Source organism: Vulpes vulpes, chromosome 15 (genome assembly GCF_048418805.1).
Source record: "Vulpes vulpes isolate BD-2025 chromosome 15, VulVul3, whole genome shotgun sequence".
NCBI classification, from domain to species: domain Eukaryota; kingdom Metazoa; phylum Chordata; class Mammalia; order Carnivora; family Canidae; genus Vulpes; species Vulpes vulpes.
In genome coordinates this window covers 88,509,104-88,526,586 of record NC_132794.1, presented here as the reverse complement: position 1 = coordinate 88,526,586, position 17,483 = coordinate 88,509,104, and the positions used below count along the sequence as shown (strand labels likewise).

The 17,483-nt window shown below is 52.3% G+C and overlaps 1 protein-coding gene across 5 annotated transcripts in view; it reads left to right on the top strand.

The window, feature by feature from the left end:
- CRTAC1 (cartilage acidic protein 1) overlaps positions 1 to 17,483 on the top strand; it is a 157,676-nt gene that overhangs the window by 100,870 nt on the left and 39,323 nt on the right. For all 5 annotated transcript variants that reach the window (XM_072739681.1, XM_072739679.1, XM_072739678.1 and 2 more), the window contains exons 6-8: positions 8,548 to 8,682; positions 12,113 to 12,258; positions 15,104 to 15,240. In XM_072739681.1, coding sequence (XP_072595782.1) covers positions 8,548 to 8,682; positions 12,113 to 12,258; positions 15,104 to 15,240 — 418 coding nt within the window. The remainder of the gene's footprint in view (positions 1 to 8,547; positions 8,683 to 12,112; positions 12,259 to 15,103; positions 15,241 to 17,483) is intronic.

Genomic DNA, 17,483 nt, shown 5'->3' with positions numbered 1-17,483 from the left:
TCTGGATGGGGGACCTATTGTCAGAGTCTCTGACAGGGAGATCTTTCTAGGGAAGGCTGTTTTTCTAATTCTAGCACGGCTGCTGACTAAACTCTGATAATCTGCCAATAGACTGCTGATGGCAGAGCAATCCAGTTCCTGTTTTGGGTGCCAAAAATCAGGAAGCCAGAGCTGTACACAACAATGTCTCACGTGAACTTCGGCCTCCCTCACCCTGATCCTGTAATTTGGGCATAGAAATCCTCTTGCTGGTTGGCCTTCCCAGTATATCCATTCCAACTTGCACTACATACAGACTTCCAGAGTGGCAGCCCGCCCAAATCCAAATCCTGGGGCTGGAAGGATACCTGGTGGGGGGTCATTTGGGCCATTACCCTGCCTCCGTACACCTGGGTGGTAGCACACTCTCAAAGCCCTACCTGGAAAGGGTTGTCACAGCCTCTCCTGAGTTTATGATGCCTTTCTCTAGCCAACTTTCCACCTCAGTGAAATGGGGAGATTGATGTTGACCTGTCTGACAAAGTTTGTGGGAACAAATGGCTAGACAGTAAAATAGTTTGCACAGCTCCAGCCCATCAAAGTGCTGGAGAGCGCCACACGTGAACATGCAGCCTCTCTGGCTGAGTGTCGGTAATAAACCATGCTTTCCTGGGAAAAGGAATAAACATCCAGGAGCTTCAGCCTAGATTTGTACAGTCAATTTTTCTGAATAGTTCCCAGTTCTGTGCATTGGGCTGGCTTGGCAATTAAGTACCTTGATCTGCAGGAGAAGGAGAGTGGGCCGGGGAGATGAAGCACTTGAAAATGATGAGCTGGGGGGAGGCAAGGTCTGGGAGAGAGGCTTATCCACTGAATAAAAGAATGCTAGAGGTTGCGACTGGGTTTGAGCATGAAGGGGACATTGTTCACACTGGCTGGGCTGGCGGAAGGCCTGGTAGGAACTGAGGAAGGGGCAGGAGGGGGCCAAGAGGAGACAGTTGAGGAGGACGAATGGGGACGGGAGCAGTAGCCAACTGTGCCAGGCTGTGCTGGAAGCACCGGGCCACTCAAGGAAGGGAAAGCAGCTTCTGTGGAGCATGCAGGCAGGCCGGGGCAGCTGGCGTGCCCAGAGGACACGTTAGAGCAGCTTTGCAGACTTCCAAAAGCCATTTGGCTGACAAGAACCCATTTGGCCCACCAAGTTAGTATTGTGTCTGCCTGCCTTCCCCCAGCCCACCCTTTCCTTGTCCGCCAAACCCCTCAGCTCTACCCTCAGCCCCCATTGTCATTTCGTTAATGACACATGGACATCTGGCTGGGAAACTAACCCAGAGCACCACCCCACCCCTGAGCCCCAGGGACGGACCCCAAATGTAAGGGCCACCCCTGGAGTCCTGCCTGATTGCTGAGTCTCTGGCACTTGGCCAGTGCTCAGCTCCAGGCTGGTGCCCTGGGGCTTGGGCAGAGGGAGGGAAGCAGGCAGTGATGAGCGGGGCCCTGAGCAGGCCAGGAGGGAAGCAAGCCAGGGCCAGATATGCAGTCAGGGAGCCGCGAGTCCCCAGAGCCAACAACACCCATCTGCTGGACAGACCTTGAAGAACCTCTTGTTTTACAAAAGAACAAACTGAGGTCCAGAGAGGAGAAGGGACTTGCCCAAGGTCACCCAGAAGATTTGTAGAGAAACTAGCACTCAGAGCCCTGACCCACCCCACCCCCCAAGCTTAAATTGCCACAACCCTCTGACCTTTCTGATGACCTCCAGCTTGAGAATCCTCCTCCAGCCTGCAAAACAGGACAGGCTGGTGAAGGAGGAAGGCCCTGCACCTGCTGGGACACGGCCCCAGGGATTGGCACTTGGGGGCTTGATTTTGACTCCCTCCCCCAGTGTCTGTGGCTCAAGCAGCTGGCCAGCCCGGGCTGTGCGGGGCAGCAGGGGCAGCAGCGGACCGTCCGCTGTCCCGCGGGGGAGGGGAGGCCTCTCCAGATGGGAGCTCGTCGGAGGGCGGCCGCCGCTCTGCTAGGTCACAGTGCCATCTAGCGTCCAGCCGGCCCACTCTCGGGGGACTCGAGGGCTGCTGGCCGACAGAGGGGCGGCCGAGTTGAGCAGAGGGAAGCCCACGGCCCCGCGGTTCCTGGTTCAAGGACATTCCGAAGCCCCCACTTTCCCAGATGCCTGAAGCGCCCCGGAGCCGGCGCAGGGAATCCTGAGAATTAATCGTCCGTGTGGCAGAGGGGACCTGGCTTGGAGCCCAGGGAGGGCGACGGCAAGGACCAGAGGTCTGCGCTGAGCTGTGTAGCCCTGAGTGACCTTGGGCGCGTCCCCCAGCCTCTCTGAGCACTTCGAGCCAGCCGCCGAACCACCGACTCGCAGAGCTGCTGAGAGGACACATCTCGGGCCACAGTGCTGGGTACGGATCCTGCCTCCCGCGGGTCCTGTCCAGGCAGCGAGCGGCAGTTTGTTAACCTCTGTAGGCTGCAGTTTTCTCGCCTGCAGTGGGGCATGAGAATGAAAGGAGCCAAAGGACAGACCCTCGGAATGCAGCAGATAGCGACACCTCCTGGTCTGAGGTGCCCAGGGGGACGCCAGGGCTGTCTGCTGGGCATGTGGGTGCTGGGTGCAAGGAGCGCCATGCTAGACTCGGGAGGCAGCGCATAGCAAGCCTGCCCGGCCCCTGCCCTGGACGCATTCTCCGTGTGTCTCCCAGCCTGCCCTCCAGGCCGGGTACAGTCATGGGCATCTTCATGCCCTCTCCACTGGAATCCGTTGGTCTTCCCTCTTCACCCTGCCTCCCCACCCCTGCCAGCCTCTACTCCCTTCCCAGGAGGTCTGCATTTCAGCCTCACCCTTTGAGGGAGCATCTGTCTGGGCTGCAAGGGGGTGATTAAAGAATCCTTACAAGAAATTTGGAAAGAAAATGAAGGTGGATTTATGATATGGGGTGGGGATTTTTGCTGTTGGCTGGGAGCAGTGTAGAACAAAGCGGAGGGCAGATCTGATTTATAGGAAGTCATTATTGGAGGAGAAGGAGATGCCTAAAGCCCAGCTGAGGCCTTCTGGCGGCTCCCCATCAGCTGACTCCAGAGAGGTGACCGTGGGTAGCAGAGTGGGGGCCACGGGGCCTCCCAGGTTGGCAGACGGGCATTCTCCTGCAGCAGGAGCACAGTGGGATCTGACAAGCAGAGCTGGAGTGACAGGCCCAGGACCCTCAGGGAGTGCAGCCACAGACCTGCAGGGGTACCCAATGCCCCCAGGATACGTGAGGTGTCAATGCATTGGATGGTTGACGAAAAGGGACATCTTTTTGCTTTTGTTTTTCAAAACAAACATGAATACTCATGTAATAGAAATGTGATCTTGGTGCACAGTTTCTTGGCTAAAATAAGAGATTTTAAAGGCAGTGGCTGGCCTCTCTGGGCCTAATCAGGGGGATAGCTTTCTCTCCTGCCAAGGGGGAGCTTGTGTAGAAATGTATGAGAACATGCTGTGGGGATAGTACAGGCTCTAGAGTCACTCAGATGTGGGTTTGAACTGCCATGCGCTGCCTGCTGGCTGCAGTTGTACCTCTGTGCCCCTCGATTTCCTCACCTGAAAAACTGTGCAGTGGGATGAGACACAGATGACACCTTGGACACGGGACTGGAGAGCAGAGCTGGTCCTGCCACCCCTTTCCCTGCCCTCTCTCCAGAAACAACTTCTTTTTCAACTTGGCCATTCTCTCGCCCACTTCCGCCTCAGTGTCCTGGGGAGTGGGAGGGGGGGCAGGGGGCAGCTGCAAGGATTGAGGCAGGAGCCAAAAGCCTGTGTCTAATACCCTCTGCCCCCCGCCCAGTACCTGGACAGCTCACAGAGGGCTCGTGGGTAGCAGCACTGACACTATATCATTCTATGTTTGAATTTTCAGGAAATTCAGGATGAAAGACCCTGTTACCATCCAGCCCTGACCCTCACTCCCCCTTCTCCAACACACACACACTCACACACACACACACACACACACACACACACACACTGCCCATTCCTCCACCCCTAATGTTTTCCAGCACCTTTGCTACTCTTCTACAATTTCTTGGATGCTCTTGGCAGTCTGCAGGCCTTGGCATCCATGAGAATTGTATTTCTATTGAGGTCTCAGTAGATTAATCCCACAGGTCCAGATTCTTGGGCTAACGAGCCTCACAAAGACTCCACTGGTGTGAACTCCAGATGGGCCCCAGGAATCTACTCCCAGCCATGCTTGTCCCAAGTTTCAGCCTGGAGGATGCCCTGGAAGAGTGGGAAGGAGCCCTGGAGATCTCATTCCCCTCCCCAGTTTATGGGGAGGGAGACAAGAGCCTGAAGAGCACACAGCTCAAGTTCCTGGAGCTGGAGCAGGTGCAGAGGCCAAGTAAGGACCTAGAGGCTTTTCTGTAGCATGGCAAATGCCCCCTGCCTCCTTGTGCCTGGGTCCATAGCAGCATGCCCCACTTATTCCACCCAGCCTCTCTTTCCCATTGTCACTCTACCACCCCAGTACCGCCTAGCTACAATCTGATAAATGGACTGCCCATACCCAAACTGGAGTCTGTATCACCAGAGTGCCGGATTTCAGAGGTTGAAGGGTGCAGTTCTTGAGGTAAAAGAGGTGGCTCCACGGGGCTCAGGACCAATGAGCAGATAATCACAGGGAGTACCAGAATGCTGCTGGAGGAAGAAGGGCGGTGGGGAGGCCTTTTCCCCATGACTCCACCTCTCCCACCCAGCTTAATGGGCAGAGTAAGAAGCCTTCAGGAGGGGTTGGGCAGGGAGCAGCGTTTGCACCCAACAGCAGCATAAAGATGCCTTAGTATCCAGAAAGTGCTGGGGAAATCAGGGGATTTTATTCACCTAGCAGGTGGGAAATGGTCCCAGCTAATGACTATGTGGCACCTGACATTTTCCAAGGTACCTTCTGAAAACCCGCACACTTAATATTTATGACAGCCCTGAGAAAAAGCTGTTGTTATTATCAGTCTCGAGTTATAGGTGAGAAAACAGATGCCTAGAGAGGTTCAGTGATGTGCCCAAGGTCACATACAAACTTTCTGATCCCTACTCTTCTTTCCCACCAGCAGGGCTGTCTCTCTAGCCCCAGCTGGGGAGCTGCATGTCCCCAAGAGAGTGTGCCCACCTCAAAACAAAAGAAGTAATTGGTGTAAAGTAGAACTTCACTCCTTATTTGGACATGGTTCTCCAAGGCTAAAATAAAGATGTTCCTAACTGCCCCTTGGGCGGCCTCATAAGGCATGTGCTAAACCTCAGGAGGGAGAAAAGTTGGCCAAGGAGAGAAGTCTAAGTAGAAGGCACTAAATCAGGAACCTCTGTCATGGACCATGCAGAGAATGGAAGTATCAGACTACACTTAGGATGGGTGGATGGATTTTATAGATTTGAAGAAGACTTAGATGATCCACCTGGGAGTAGAGTTTCCTCTGCAGCACGGCTAGGGCCTCAGACACCTGGCCACCCCTGCTTCATACCCTAGTTAGGCTCTCCATCCTAAGGCTGCCGGGGCCGGTGCCCAAGAGGCTGGCTCCCTGACTATCGACTCACCTGCTCCCCAACTGTGCAGCGAACTTGCCAAGAAGGAGTTGTGGGTAACATCTCTGTTATGGTCCAGTTGCCATGGCAATAAATTGTCACTAATTAGTAGTGTGGTTACCATGGCAATTTTCTAATAATTACAGGTTACAAATGGTACAAGGCTTCAACCCAACCCAATTAGTTAATTAGAAAGATTTAGAAATTTGTCCAAGAGGGAAATAACCTGCTTTGTAGAAAATGAAGAGAATGTGTCACAGCTTGAGAGCCAGAGGCAGAGCGGAAATTGGAGGACACTAGAGTGGGGAGGAAGGATGGAATTGTTTGGTGGCAAGTCCCAGAGCCGCACCTGGAATTTCCGGGGGCCCAGGCAAGGCCCAGGTTTTCTCACTGAAGCCTGTTCCTGGGCTGGAATCTGGCAGGATGGGGGCAGGGACAGCTGCCAGCAGCCACTCTGCTGCTCCTCTTTGAATGGGTAGACGTGGTGGTGCCCAGGTTACAGCCCAGCAGCCCTCCATGCTGGCCTTAGGAGAGGCATCTGAAAGCCTCCCCGCCCCACACTCTGGCTCTCCTAATGAAAAACGCATGCCACGTCTTAGATGATGCTCCCCAGGAGCACTGTGGATTTAGTGACTCCATTTTCATGAGGCGTGGGCTCTCCTTGAGAGCTAATTAGATTACCTGGGAGGAATATGGGAGGCACAGGGCTCAGAATGTGTTAATTTGGAGCTCAACCACGAGAGCAAAGAGAGTAACAATGCCATTGGGCCCATCCCCTCCTCCTGGCCCCCAACACCCGACCTGGTAGGCAGGCTGTATTGCACAGGTGTAAGAATGGCCTCATGGTTTTCTCCAGGGACCTCTGTAGGAGGACAGAGAAACCTCTATCTCATATTAGCACATTTTATGGAAACCTCTTCCCAGAGCCGGGCAGGCAGGCAGGCAGGATGCACGGGGAGTGGCCCAACATCACTCAGGTCTGCCTGCGTGCTCGTTTATTTAACAAATAACCAAACAGTAAGTTCTTCTGAGTTCTCTGAAGACTATTCTTATTTCCTGACTAGCCCACTAAAGCTGCACATTTCAAACTTTCCTGTGCACATAACCATCCAGGGGTCCTGCTAGAATGCAGGTCCCGGCGGGAAAGGACCAGAAATTCTGCCTTTCTGCGGAGGCGGCACCCTTCCAGCAGGTCCAGGGACCTGACTCTGAAGAGCAAGGATTCACAAAGCCCTTTCATGTGTCTCACCTCAGGTGATCTTCATAAAAATCCTAAAATAGAAAAGGCAAGTCATGTTACCCACTACACAGATGAAGAAACTGAGGCTCAAAGGGTGACATAAATTGCCCAAGGTCACACAGCTTGTGCAAAGCCTCGCTGGAACGAGAATCCATGTCCTGGTCCTGGTCAGGCTGCCTTCTGCCCAGTATTTCCAGTGTTTGGGGATGTGGCTTCCAGGGCTTGATTTGAAATCCAGTAGTTGGGGCTGTTTGTTCAAGATGTCTTAAGATTGGACTTCTTGACACAGGTAGCTCAAATTTGATCTTGGAGATGTCAGACCCTAATGTACAGCTGGCTTGATTTCTTTCTGTTTTAAAAAGTATGCAGTTACTAGATTTTTTCCTTTCCAACTACAGAAGCTGTTCTGTTGCAACAAGCCAAACAACACAAAGAGGTTCCCAAAAAAGGCCAACTACCATCTCTCCTTCCCTCCCTAAATCCCACCCCATCTGGTAGCCAGGGTTAACAACTCAGGGTGTAGCCTTTCCCACTTTCCCCCAAATTCAAGAACAAGCCTGCACAAACATGTCCAGAAACATATATCATGTGTTTACCTTTTTTTAAAAAATGAATCTAAGATGCCAGAATACCATTACTTGTTCATTCATATGTCACGGGCGCTCCCCCAAGTCAGTGCATATGCAGTCTTTTCAGTGGCTGCAGAATGGTCCATTGTAGGGATGCACCATAATCCATTCAACCAGTTGCTGTTGATGGACAGGCAGATTGCTCCCAGTTGTTGACTATATCAAACAAAGTCAAGAAAGTATGCGGTAGCTTTAGCTGGAACCCACTCCTCTATGTTCATAGACCAGGAGTGCACCTAGTGTCCTGACTGCCATACATAGGACTCAGGGTGGGGGTTGTCAGGAAAATCTGTGACTTGATCAAAATGTGGTGGGTAGATTTGGGCTAGGGGATTTTTTTTTTTTAATTCAGTTTGCCAACATGTAGTCTAACACTCAGTGCTCATCACGTCATGTGCCCAGTAACTCCATCCCCTTGCCCACCTCCCCTTCTGCAATCCTTTTTTTGTTTCCCAGAGTTAGAGTCTCTCATGGTTTGTCTTCGTCTCTAATTTCCCTCCATTCAGTTTCCCCTCCTTCCCTTATGGTCCCTTTCATTATTTCTCATATTCCACATATGTGTGAAACCATATGATAATTGTCTCTCTGATTGATTTATTTCACTCAGCATAATAACCTCCAGTTCCAACCAGATCGATGTAAATGGTAGACATTCATCCTTTCTGATGGCTGAGTAATATTCCATTATATATATATATATATATATATATATATATATATATATATATATATATATATATACAATCACATCTTCTTTATCCATTCATCTGTTAAAGGACATCTTGGCTCCTTTGGGCTAGGGGATTATTGTAAATCAGCCTCCAAAGGGAAGGGAAGAATCTGTATGTGGCCTCTGTGTTCCATAGGCCATGGGATTGTTGCTTTGCTTGGGCACAAAGTGACTGTCTTGCCCTTCACTTTCCTCATCATTGGTGTGATCATCCTCTGCATAAGTTTACAGGTCTGTGAGCCCAGATCTGGGCCCAGAGAAGCATCCAGATGTTAGAATCTCCCCCTACCCTCAAAGCTCTTCTGAAGCATCTTCAAAGCAGCTTCTTGAAGGCATTGGAGGCACCCTTGTCCTCCTCGCAGGCCTGAGGCTTTGCTTCTACCACTTACTGTGGGTTGATGTCCTCTCCTAGGGGGCCGAGGTGTCAGCGTGGGCCCCATCCTCAGCAGCAGCGCCTCAGACATCTTCTGTGACAACGAGAATGGGCCCAACTTCCTCTTCCACAACCAGGGTGATGGTACCTTCGTGGATGCTGCTGCCAGTGCTGGTGAGTGCGGCTGCTGCCCTGTCCCCTCCAGCATGGCCTCCCTGGACCTTAGGGAGAATGGGACAAGTAATCATGAGCACCATACAGGGAAACATTGCTTGTCATCTTCAATTCCACATCCCCCAAGGCTCAGGCCACAGGGAATGTTTGCTGCTAGGGAAAGGAGGAGCCTGGAACTCCTGGCCACTATCCATTTTTCAGCAACTAAAATTGGCCCATATTCCTCTGAGTCTTGCTTGCGTCCTCAGCATTAATTTTCCCTCCAAGATGCCTCTTTCCAGTTCCCCTCCCCACATGCACTGTAACCATGGTATTCAATCCAGTAACCATTTATTGAGCCCCTGCAAAGTGCCAGGTAGTGCTAAGAGTTGGGGATACTGACCCAAATAAGATTATATCACTCTGCCCCACCCCACACATGTATGCACACAGGCATGGACACTCTAGAGGGGAAAACAGATGAGTAAACAAACAGCTGGAGTAAGAAGACTAAAATCCACACAAAATAGTATATCAGGCTCCCAGCCCTGCACCCCTTCCTCCCTTTGTGCTCATCCCTCATCCACCTCAGGGCCTTTGCACCTGCCATTCTCTCTACTGGAAATGCCTTTTCCCTTTTCTCTATCTGCATAAATCCTATCTATCCTTCAACACTCAGTTCTTTGAAGCCTTTTCTGCCTCCCTCTGTGTTACCTGGCAGAGATTTGCACTCCCTCCTCTGCACTCACACTGCTCTTGCATGTACTTCTCATCCAGGCTTCTACATTGCTAAAATAATCTATGTCTACAAGGGCTGGGCACTGTACTGTTCATTCTTGACACAACACTTAGCACACAGTGGTCACCCAGTAAATTTTGCTGAAAGGCAAAAGGGACACTTTTTAAAGTTTGTGGATGTGATCAGCCTGGCCTTCAAGCACTTCTCTCTACCCACTTCCTCCCCACCCTGCCAGTGAAAGGATTGATTTCACCCCTTTCTGGACAGCTTAGAGATGAGCTCAAGCTTCCAGAGGAAGAGGCAAGAGGGGACTAGACACGTAGATCAAAGGTCCTACAAACTCCAGCTAGTGCTGACAGCTAGCATCAAATCCCTGAGCAGATGCCAATCCATTCTCTGTGACTGACAAGTCCCTAATCCTGCAACTCTCTGCTCAGGAGTTCCCATTCTGAACCACCCCTCCACTGGTAGCCAGTCAACTCCCCTCTTGCCTTTCTCTCTTCTCCCTGTAGGCAAAGCTAGAGCTAGAGGCAGCAGCTCCCCTGGCCTGTCTTCCTACCTGGCATGCACACACACACACCCCATCATGCTATATACTCTGGCAGCAAATTTTCTCATTGCTGAAAAATCATAAAATGAAAGGGAGGTGGTGGTGGAAAAAACCTAGAGGATTTGATAAGGTGTTAAAGAGATGGGAGCAGAGGTGAGCGAACAAGTTGGAGTGGGAGAAGGTATCTGGCGGGAGGAGAGAGGAAAGGTGCTAGGCCCGTAATTGAAAGTCAGAATGATTGCAGGGGTTTAACAAGACATGTCAAGAGGGCATTCATCACCCAAACAGATGCTGCTGTGAAATGCAGCCTGGCACCGATTATTCCCGTGAAAGGGAACCAGCTCCTTGTCAAGGTGCCTCGTAGATAGGAGAGAAATGGGCCAACACAGAAGGCCACCGACATTAGGGCTGGGGAGTTTTGTAGAGAATTAATGGGGTATTAATCCTAGAGGTTAGAGGCTGCCCCTGCTCCTTGGCAAAGCCTCTTCCTCAAGCCTAGGGCTCATTGCACCTTCTCCCCACACCTCCCACCCATTGTCTAGATCCTCCCCTCCCTCAACAGGATCTCAGCCTCCAAGGTTCACAGAAGGCCCCACCTCCACCTTCCCCTGGCTCCCATTCCCAGGAGCTCTGTGGGCCCCTGGATTCTGTGATCCCTCCTCCATTATATTGTCCTATCTCCCACCATATCCGAGGGCCTGATGACCAACAGCAGTTTGTCCTCCGAAACAGTCAGCATGGGTATTGAGAACCAACAACATCAACCACCTCTCAGCTCCATGCTTGGCTTGAGGAAACATATCTGCCTTGTGCAGCCAGGAGGTCAGGCCATCCCTCTGGGCAAAGCCACACCCTGTCCTCCCCCAGGAGCAGCTCAGTGGGCACTGGCAGATGCAGAGACAGTGAAAGCAGATGACGCTGGACACACAGGTTTCTCTTCCCCGAGCTCCCAAGGCATGCTGTGGGTTTCTGTGTTATGCTGTGGCATTTCCTCTGCTGTCACCAACGTCCCCAGGTGCCTTCTGTCAAATTATTTATGTATCTTCATTCATTCAGTATTTACTGAAAACTACCAGGCCACACAGATGCTGCTTGAACACAGGTAAATAAGAAGACAGCTCCTGACCTCATAGAATGTAAGGTATGGTGGGGAAACTGGACACTAAGCAAATAAACTGCAAAGGAACATAATTGCATCTGTGATCAGCACAGTGGAAGGAAAGAATGAGAGGCTGTCAGGACAAATAACAAAGTCGTTGGGAGGAACTATTTTCATGGGAGTGGTCAGGGAAGGCTTCCCTGAAGAGGTTACATAGTAGCTTAGAGCAAAAGAAAAACAAGGAGCCAGGTAACCAAGAGCCAAGGGAAGAGCATTCCAGGAACAGAGACAAGCTTGAGCAAAGGCCTAGAAGCCAGAAAGAGCAGGGCTCATTTGAGGAATGACAGGAACACAGGTAGCCAGAGCTTATGAGTAAGGGGGAAGAGGAAGGGGTACTAGGTAAGACTAGATAAGGTGGCTTTGTACTCGGGGCGCCTGGGTGGCTCAGCAGTTGACCAGCTACGTTCGGCTCAGGGCGTGATCCCGAGGTCCCTGGATCGAGTCCCGCATCGGGCTCCCTGCATGGAGCCTGCTTTTCCCTCTGCCTCTGTCTCTGCCTCTCTCTGTGTGTGTCTCTCATAAATAAATAGATACAATCTTTAAAAAAACAAAAAAGATGGCCTGGTACTCCCCAGGCAGGAATTTGAATTTGACCCAATAGTACTGGGGAGCCATGGAGAGATTTAAGCAAAAGAGTGAGGACCAGCTTACTATATACCCCACTGACAGTTTTGGGGTGGCTGGAGAGGCCTTTGTCCTCCAGAATTTCCATGTCTCCTTCCCCTTCCTAAGCTACCCCAAAACAGTGAAAACTGTGTGATTGCTGGGCAGATGCAGCTGAAGACAGGTGTGGTTCCCTTTGCGACCACATGGCTGTCCCACCTCCTGCCCCCATGGAGAAATTCTGAGCTGACAGCTGCAGCTTGAGACAAAGCTGCTCCAGGATGGCAGGGTCAGCTGGAGGGTCATCCTCCCTGTCACCTTCAAAGGAGCTCCAGCAAGGTGAGTGTTTGTAGAGCCTGCAGGGGGCACTGCCCTGAGGGAACCTGCCTTTCCTCCCCAGGTGTGGACGACCCCCACCAGCACGGGCGAGGTGTTGCCCTAGCCGACTTCAACCGTGACGGCAAAGTGGACATCGTCTATGGCAACTGGAATGGCCCCCACCGGCTCTATCTGCAGATGAGTGCCCATGGGAAGGTCCGCTTCCGGGTAAGAAGGGCCCTCTCCCTCCTTCTACCACCCAGCTCTGTGAGTGGCCCCGGCATATCCTGGGGATGCAGCCTGCCTCCCACCAGGGAGGGGCTGAGAAGGGGCTTGCAGCTCTGCAGAGCCTGGAGGCAGGACAGCCACAATGAAGGTAACATCTGGGGGAAGATGGTGGACTCCAGCCTGGGCTTCCATCTCTAGTGCTCAGGGCAGAAAGGGCCAGACAAATGAGGGACAGCAGCTTCCCATGGAGGGGGAAGAGCAGGGCAATGAAGGCTCTGGGAGGTAGACTTCATTCCTGGACTGACAGCATTTTTCCAGGTGGTTCCTGGAAAACCTTATCTTTTCAAGTTTAACTTTACGCTAAGGGTCAGTGAAGAGAGGACTGGGAGAGATTGAGGCTACAGAGCTCCCAACAGTTGCCCCCTAAGGACAAATGGCAGGTGGTGGACAAGATGACCTCAAAACCCTTATGTGTCCTGCCCCTGAGCTGTCAATAGACTGCAAGGCAAGAATTCTTCAAAGGGGCTAATTGGTGACAGGAATAGAGGTACCACCACCACCCCCGTGATGAGCTAGAGTTTGGAGCTTTTTCAGGGAGCTCTCATAGGATGGTTGATACTGATCTCAGGGAGTCTGAGTGGTTCTGGAGGTACCTAGGTCTTGCCAAAATCCCCTGCAGGAGTGAGAATTTGCCTGATGCCTGATGCCCCAGTGGAGTCTCTGGGAACTTTCTGTCTGGGTCACCACCACCAGCTCTCTTCCTTCTGGGATGCCAGCCTGGGGTTGCTCAGGCCCAGCTGCTCCCTCCCTGGAGACCCAGGCTCTCTGGTTGAAAAGGAGGCATGCCCTAAACTAAAGCAGTTGATTCTGGGATCCTGGATGATTTTCACCTTTATTCAGCTTTTTGTTATTTTAAGATTTATTTATTTTAGAGAGAGAGAGCACACACAAGTGGGGAGGAGGGGCAGAGGGAGAGAATACTCAAGCAGACTCCCCACTGAGGTGGAACTGGACATGGAGCTCAATGTGGGGCTCAACCCCACAACCCATAAGATCACAACCTAAGCCAAAGCCAAGAGTTGAACACTCAACTGACTGAGCCACCCAGGCACCCCCAGCTTTTTGTTCTAACCCAGGTTCTAACCAGGGGTGATTTTCTCCCCAGGACATTTGACAGTGTCTGGGGACATTCTCGATTGTCATGAATGGGATTAGGGTGCTACTGACACCTAGTGGCTTCTAGTGGGTAGAGGCCAGAGATGTTGCTGAAAGTCCTATAATGCACAGGACAGACCCCTAGCAAAGAATGATCCAGGCCCAAACATCGGTGTGCTGTGGTTGAGGAACACTGCCAAGCCTTCTGGTGGCCCCTCCCCAGAGCTCACAGGAGCAATAATAATGATAACAGACGCCCCATTTATCAAGTGCCTTCCATGTGCCAGGAACTGTGCTAAGCGCTTTACATACATTATCTTAGAAGCCCGGGTGTCCAGTGGGGCAACCCCAAGGGGGCTATGTAGGTTTCCATTTTTATAGGATCAATAGAATAATAATGAGCTAGAGATCCTGAGGTCTTTCTCTCCAGCTCTTAAGGCCCTGCTCAGCCTATACTGGCCAACTGGCCATCCTCTTAATCAGCCTCATTACTGCGCTGATGGGGACAACCTCCCTCCTGGCCTCCCCAGAACAGGCACCTTGCCAGCTGTCCCAGGCAGGCTCATTCCTGCAGCTGATGGAGGGGGTGCCTGCAGTAAGAGGCCAAGGAGCTGGGTCAGGCCAGGGGGTGGAGGGGCCCTCCCAGAAACACTGACTGTCCCTTCCCAACCCTTTCCATGTGGGCCCTGATATTTAGACAGGCTGTCAGAATCTTTAAGAGATAAAGCCATCCATAATATATATTCTTATAAACAAAAGGCTGCTCTCCACACCTCTTATTCTATTTCAGGGGAGGTCCCCACAGCTGAGACCCCTTGCCAGGTCCCCCTTTGAGGCCCAAGTTGGGTTCTCCTGGGCCTAGGGTCTCCCCGTGAACCATGGACAGGTGTATCTGATACTGCAAACCCCCAAAGCAAGGGTCAAAAAAATCAAAATACTTCCAAGAAGAAACATAACAGCAAAAACACAGCTAAAAACCGCCTCTGCTGCCTTCCACAAGACTGAGAGCATGAGCAGGGCCAGGACGGATTGCCAGGGATCTATTTCATGCCCACTGCCTGCCAAGCATTTTACATGCAGTCCTCACAGCCTGGGCCACTATTCCTAGCCCCAGGTTACCGATGAAGAAAGTGAGACCAGAGAGGCTAATAACTTGCCTAAGATCACACAGCTAAGTCAGCAGAGAAGCCTGGATTCAAATACACAGCCCTTTCCAGTGCCCCCCACACAGACCTGCTTCTGACTCTCTGAAAAGGGGGAAGGACATAGCATCTTGAGTCTGAAGCCCTGGCTACTGCACCATCATTAGCTATAACCATGGGTGACTCCCCTCCTCCCCCAGGACATGATCACCTCACTTGTAAAATGGGAATGCTAATGTCTGCCCTGCCTCAAGTGCCTGATGGAAGGGCTACATATGACCCTGACCAGTAAAGCACCTGGCTGTTGCCTGGTGTGAATTGGGACCATCCCTCTCACCTCTTTGTCCTCCTACAAGCAGCCCGAGGTCTGTGTGGTCCTGAGTGCAGCCACTGCAGGTCCCTTCCAGGGGAGGTGAGAGAGGAGGTGTTAGGTCGACCATCTCTTCTCTTGGATTGCATACACACACACAGTGTGGGGAGTCGACCTCCCTCACCTCACACACACACCTCTGTCTGCTGACCTGCACCCTCTCCCCCCTGCACTCCAGGACATCGCCTCGCCCAAGTTCTCCATGCCATCCCCTGTCCGCACAGTCATTGCCGCCGACTTTGACAATGACCAGGAGCTGGAGATCTTCTTCAACAACTTTGCCCACCGCAGCTCCTCAGCCAACCGCCTCTTCCGGTAGGTGCTTCAGCCTGGCCAGTAGCCTCTCACCCTCACCAGCTGGGAGCTGGGGAGGAAGGTGTAGAACTCAGAGGAGAGCTCCCAGGGCTGAGATGCAGGAAGGTCCCCTGATGAAGGAACAGAAAGGAGGGAAGGAAGGATTGAATGAGAGGCTGTGGAATGGAGGGCAGATCCTGGGCAGGAAGCCAGCCTCCTGCTGTTGGGGGGGAAATGGGCAGAGGGACACGGCCCAAAGTGTGCCCAGAAGCCACACTCTATAGGAGATAAATCCACACTACCATAAAAAGGAGTTACAGAGTCAAATTTGTTTCGGTGCCCATAGGGTAAGCAAAGACAGGCAGGTTTACTGGCTGCAGGACTTCTCAGAGCCTTTAACATGACCATGAGTGTTTTTACTTTCTGAAAGGTGGCTGGAGTATTCTAAATAGGTTTGACCACAGGACACCTCTTTCAAAGATTTTCCTCTTGGGACTGGTGCTCTGCAAAACATCCCTTGGGAAATGCTGGATGCGATGATTAATGGTAGATAAGGAAAAGAGTGACAGAATGGAAGGGATCTGCAAGCATCTGCGTCTGGGGAGGAAAGGTTGGATGTTGGGAGGCAATACTTCTCTAAGAGGGGCCCAGGGACCACTGGCATCAGAATCACCCGAAGTGCTTATTTAAAGTACAGAATCCCAGGGCCCACCCAGATCTCCTAAATCAGAATCTTCAGGAGTGAGGCCCAGGATTCTCTATTTTTAACAAGTACACTGGGCATCAGGTGATTCTTATCACACGAAAGTTTGAGAACTGCCGTTGGTGAACCTCAGGACCCATGTGGCCTGAGACAGCCCTGTTCCTGGCCTAAAACATGCTACTGGGGCTCAGGAGGAGGTGGGGAGAGGAGGCAGGTGGGGTACGGGGCCTTGGCTTCAGGAAATAGGCTCCATCACCTGCTTGGCTCCCCAAGGCCCCCCACCCTGAACCCCAGGGGGGCCCCAACTATTAATAAAAGGCAAGAGCTGTGACTAAGCATGTTTTAAAATATAATTATTAACAAAGCATCAATCCTGACTGGATGTAATCACCCCCCGAAGGCACTAGATTTACTAATTAGGTGCCTTGCAAAAAGCTTATTCACAACTTCCAGATTAATTGCGGAAGATCAATTGCTCGTTAACAGAGACACTGCTTTCCTTCTCTGGCTAATAAAGTGTCACTCCAGGGCCCCTGAGCATGAGGGAGTCTAGTGCTCTCATAACTGTGGCCCGAGAACCCAGGCACCACCCGTGTCCGCCTGCCCATGGGGCTCTATCACATGGCCCAGCCCCCCTCTGGCCACCCCAAGGAAGGGCCGGCCCAGGGCTGCCATGGTCCAGGACAGGGTCACCACAGAGTGGCCCCACGGGTTAGCATGTTTACCTCCAGGCAGCAGCAGTGGACGCCACTACTGAGGTACATGGCCGTGCTCCAGGTCCCGGTGGCAGATGGCTGGGTCCTGAGCACACAGCCGAGAGTGAGGGGCTACGGCTGGAGCCACCACTCAGCTGGCAACTCTAGAAGTTCGGCCCCAACTTGTCTCTGTCACTGAATGGAACACGGCAGGCTTCTTGTAGGAGATACTGGGGACTCACTGAAGATTAGGGTAACCAGGGGACTCATCACCCAAACCAGATGCTTAGTGAGAGTGAGGGGTCCTGTTAATGATGGCAGGACAGCCGGCATACAGGGTCGCTCCCAGGCCAGCCAGGATACGCAGGGTCACACCACTGACACATTGACACATGCCTCTGATCTGTTCTCGCCTCTTACCCCCTCTGCCGCTATCTGTCGACTCTGAAGGGGCTTCCTGCACCTGCCTTCCTGCACCTGCCTTCCGTAGGTGTCACCCACCCCTGCCCCCATCTAGTCCTGCAGCCGAGCTGTTGAAAATGGAAATCTGGCTGTAGCCCTCTTCCTCTTGAAACCTTTTGGAGGCTCCCCACTGCCCTCTCTCGGACGCATCCCGGCTGTGTCCTAGCCTCCACACACTTTCCACTTCCCCATTTGTGGCTGAGCTCTAGACGCCACCAGCTTTGCTCAGCTCTGGGCCGTACCAGGTCGGACCCTCAGAATGCCCGCCCCCTCTGCCTCTTCCTCCCTCTTGGTCCGAGTGGCCATACTCACTCATCCTTCTGGTCTCAGCTTAGTTGAGCCTTCCTCCAGGAAGCCTGGGCGAGCTTGCCCAGCTCTGCCCTCCCCAGCCCCTCTCCCTGTGG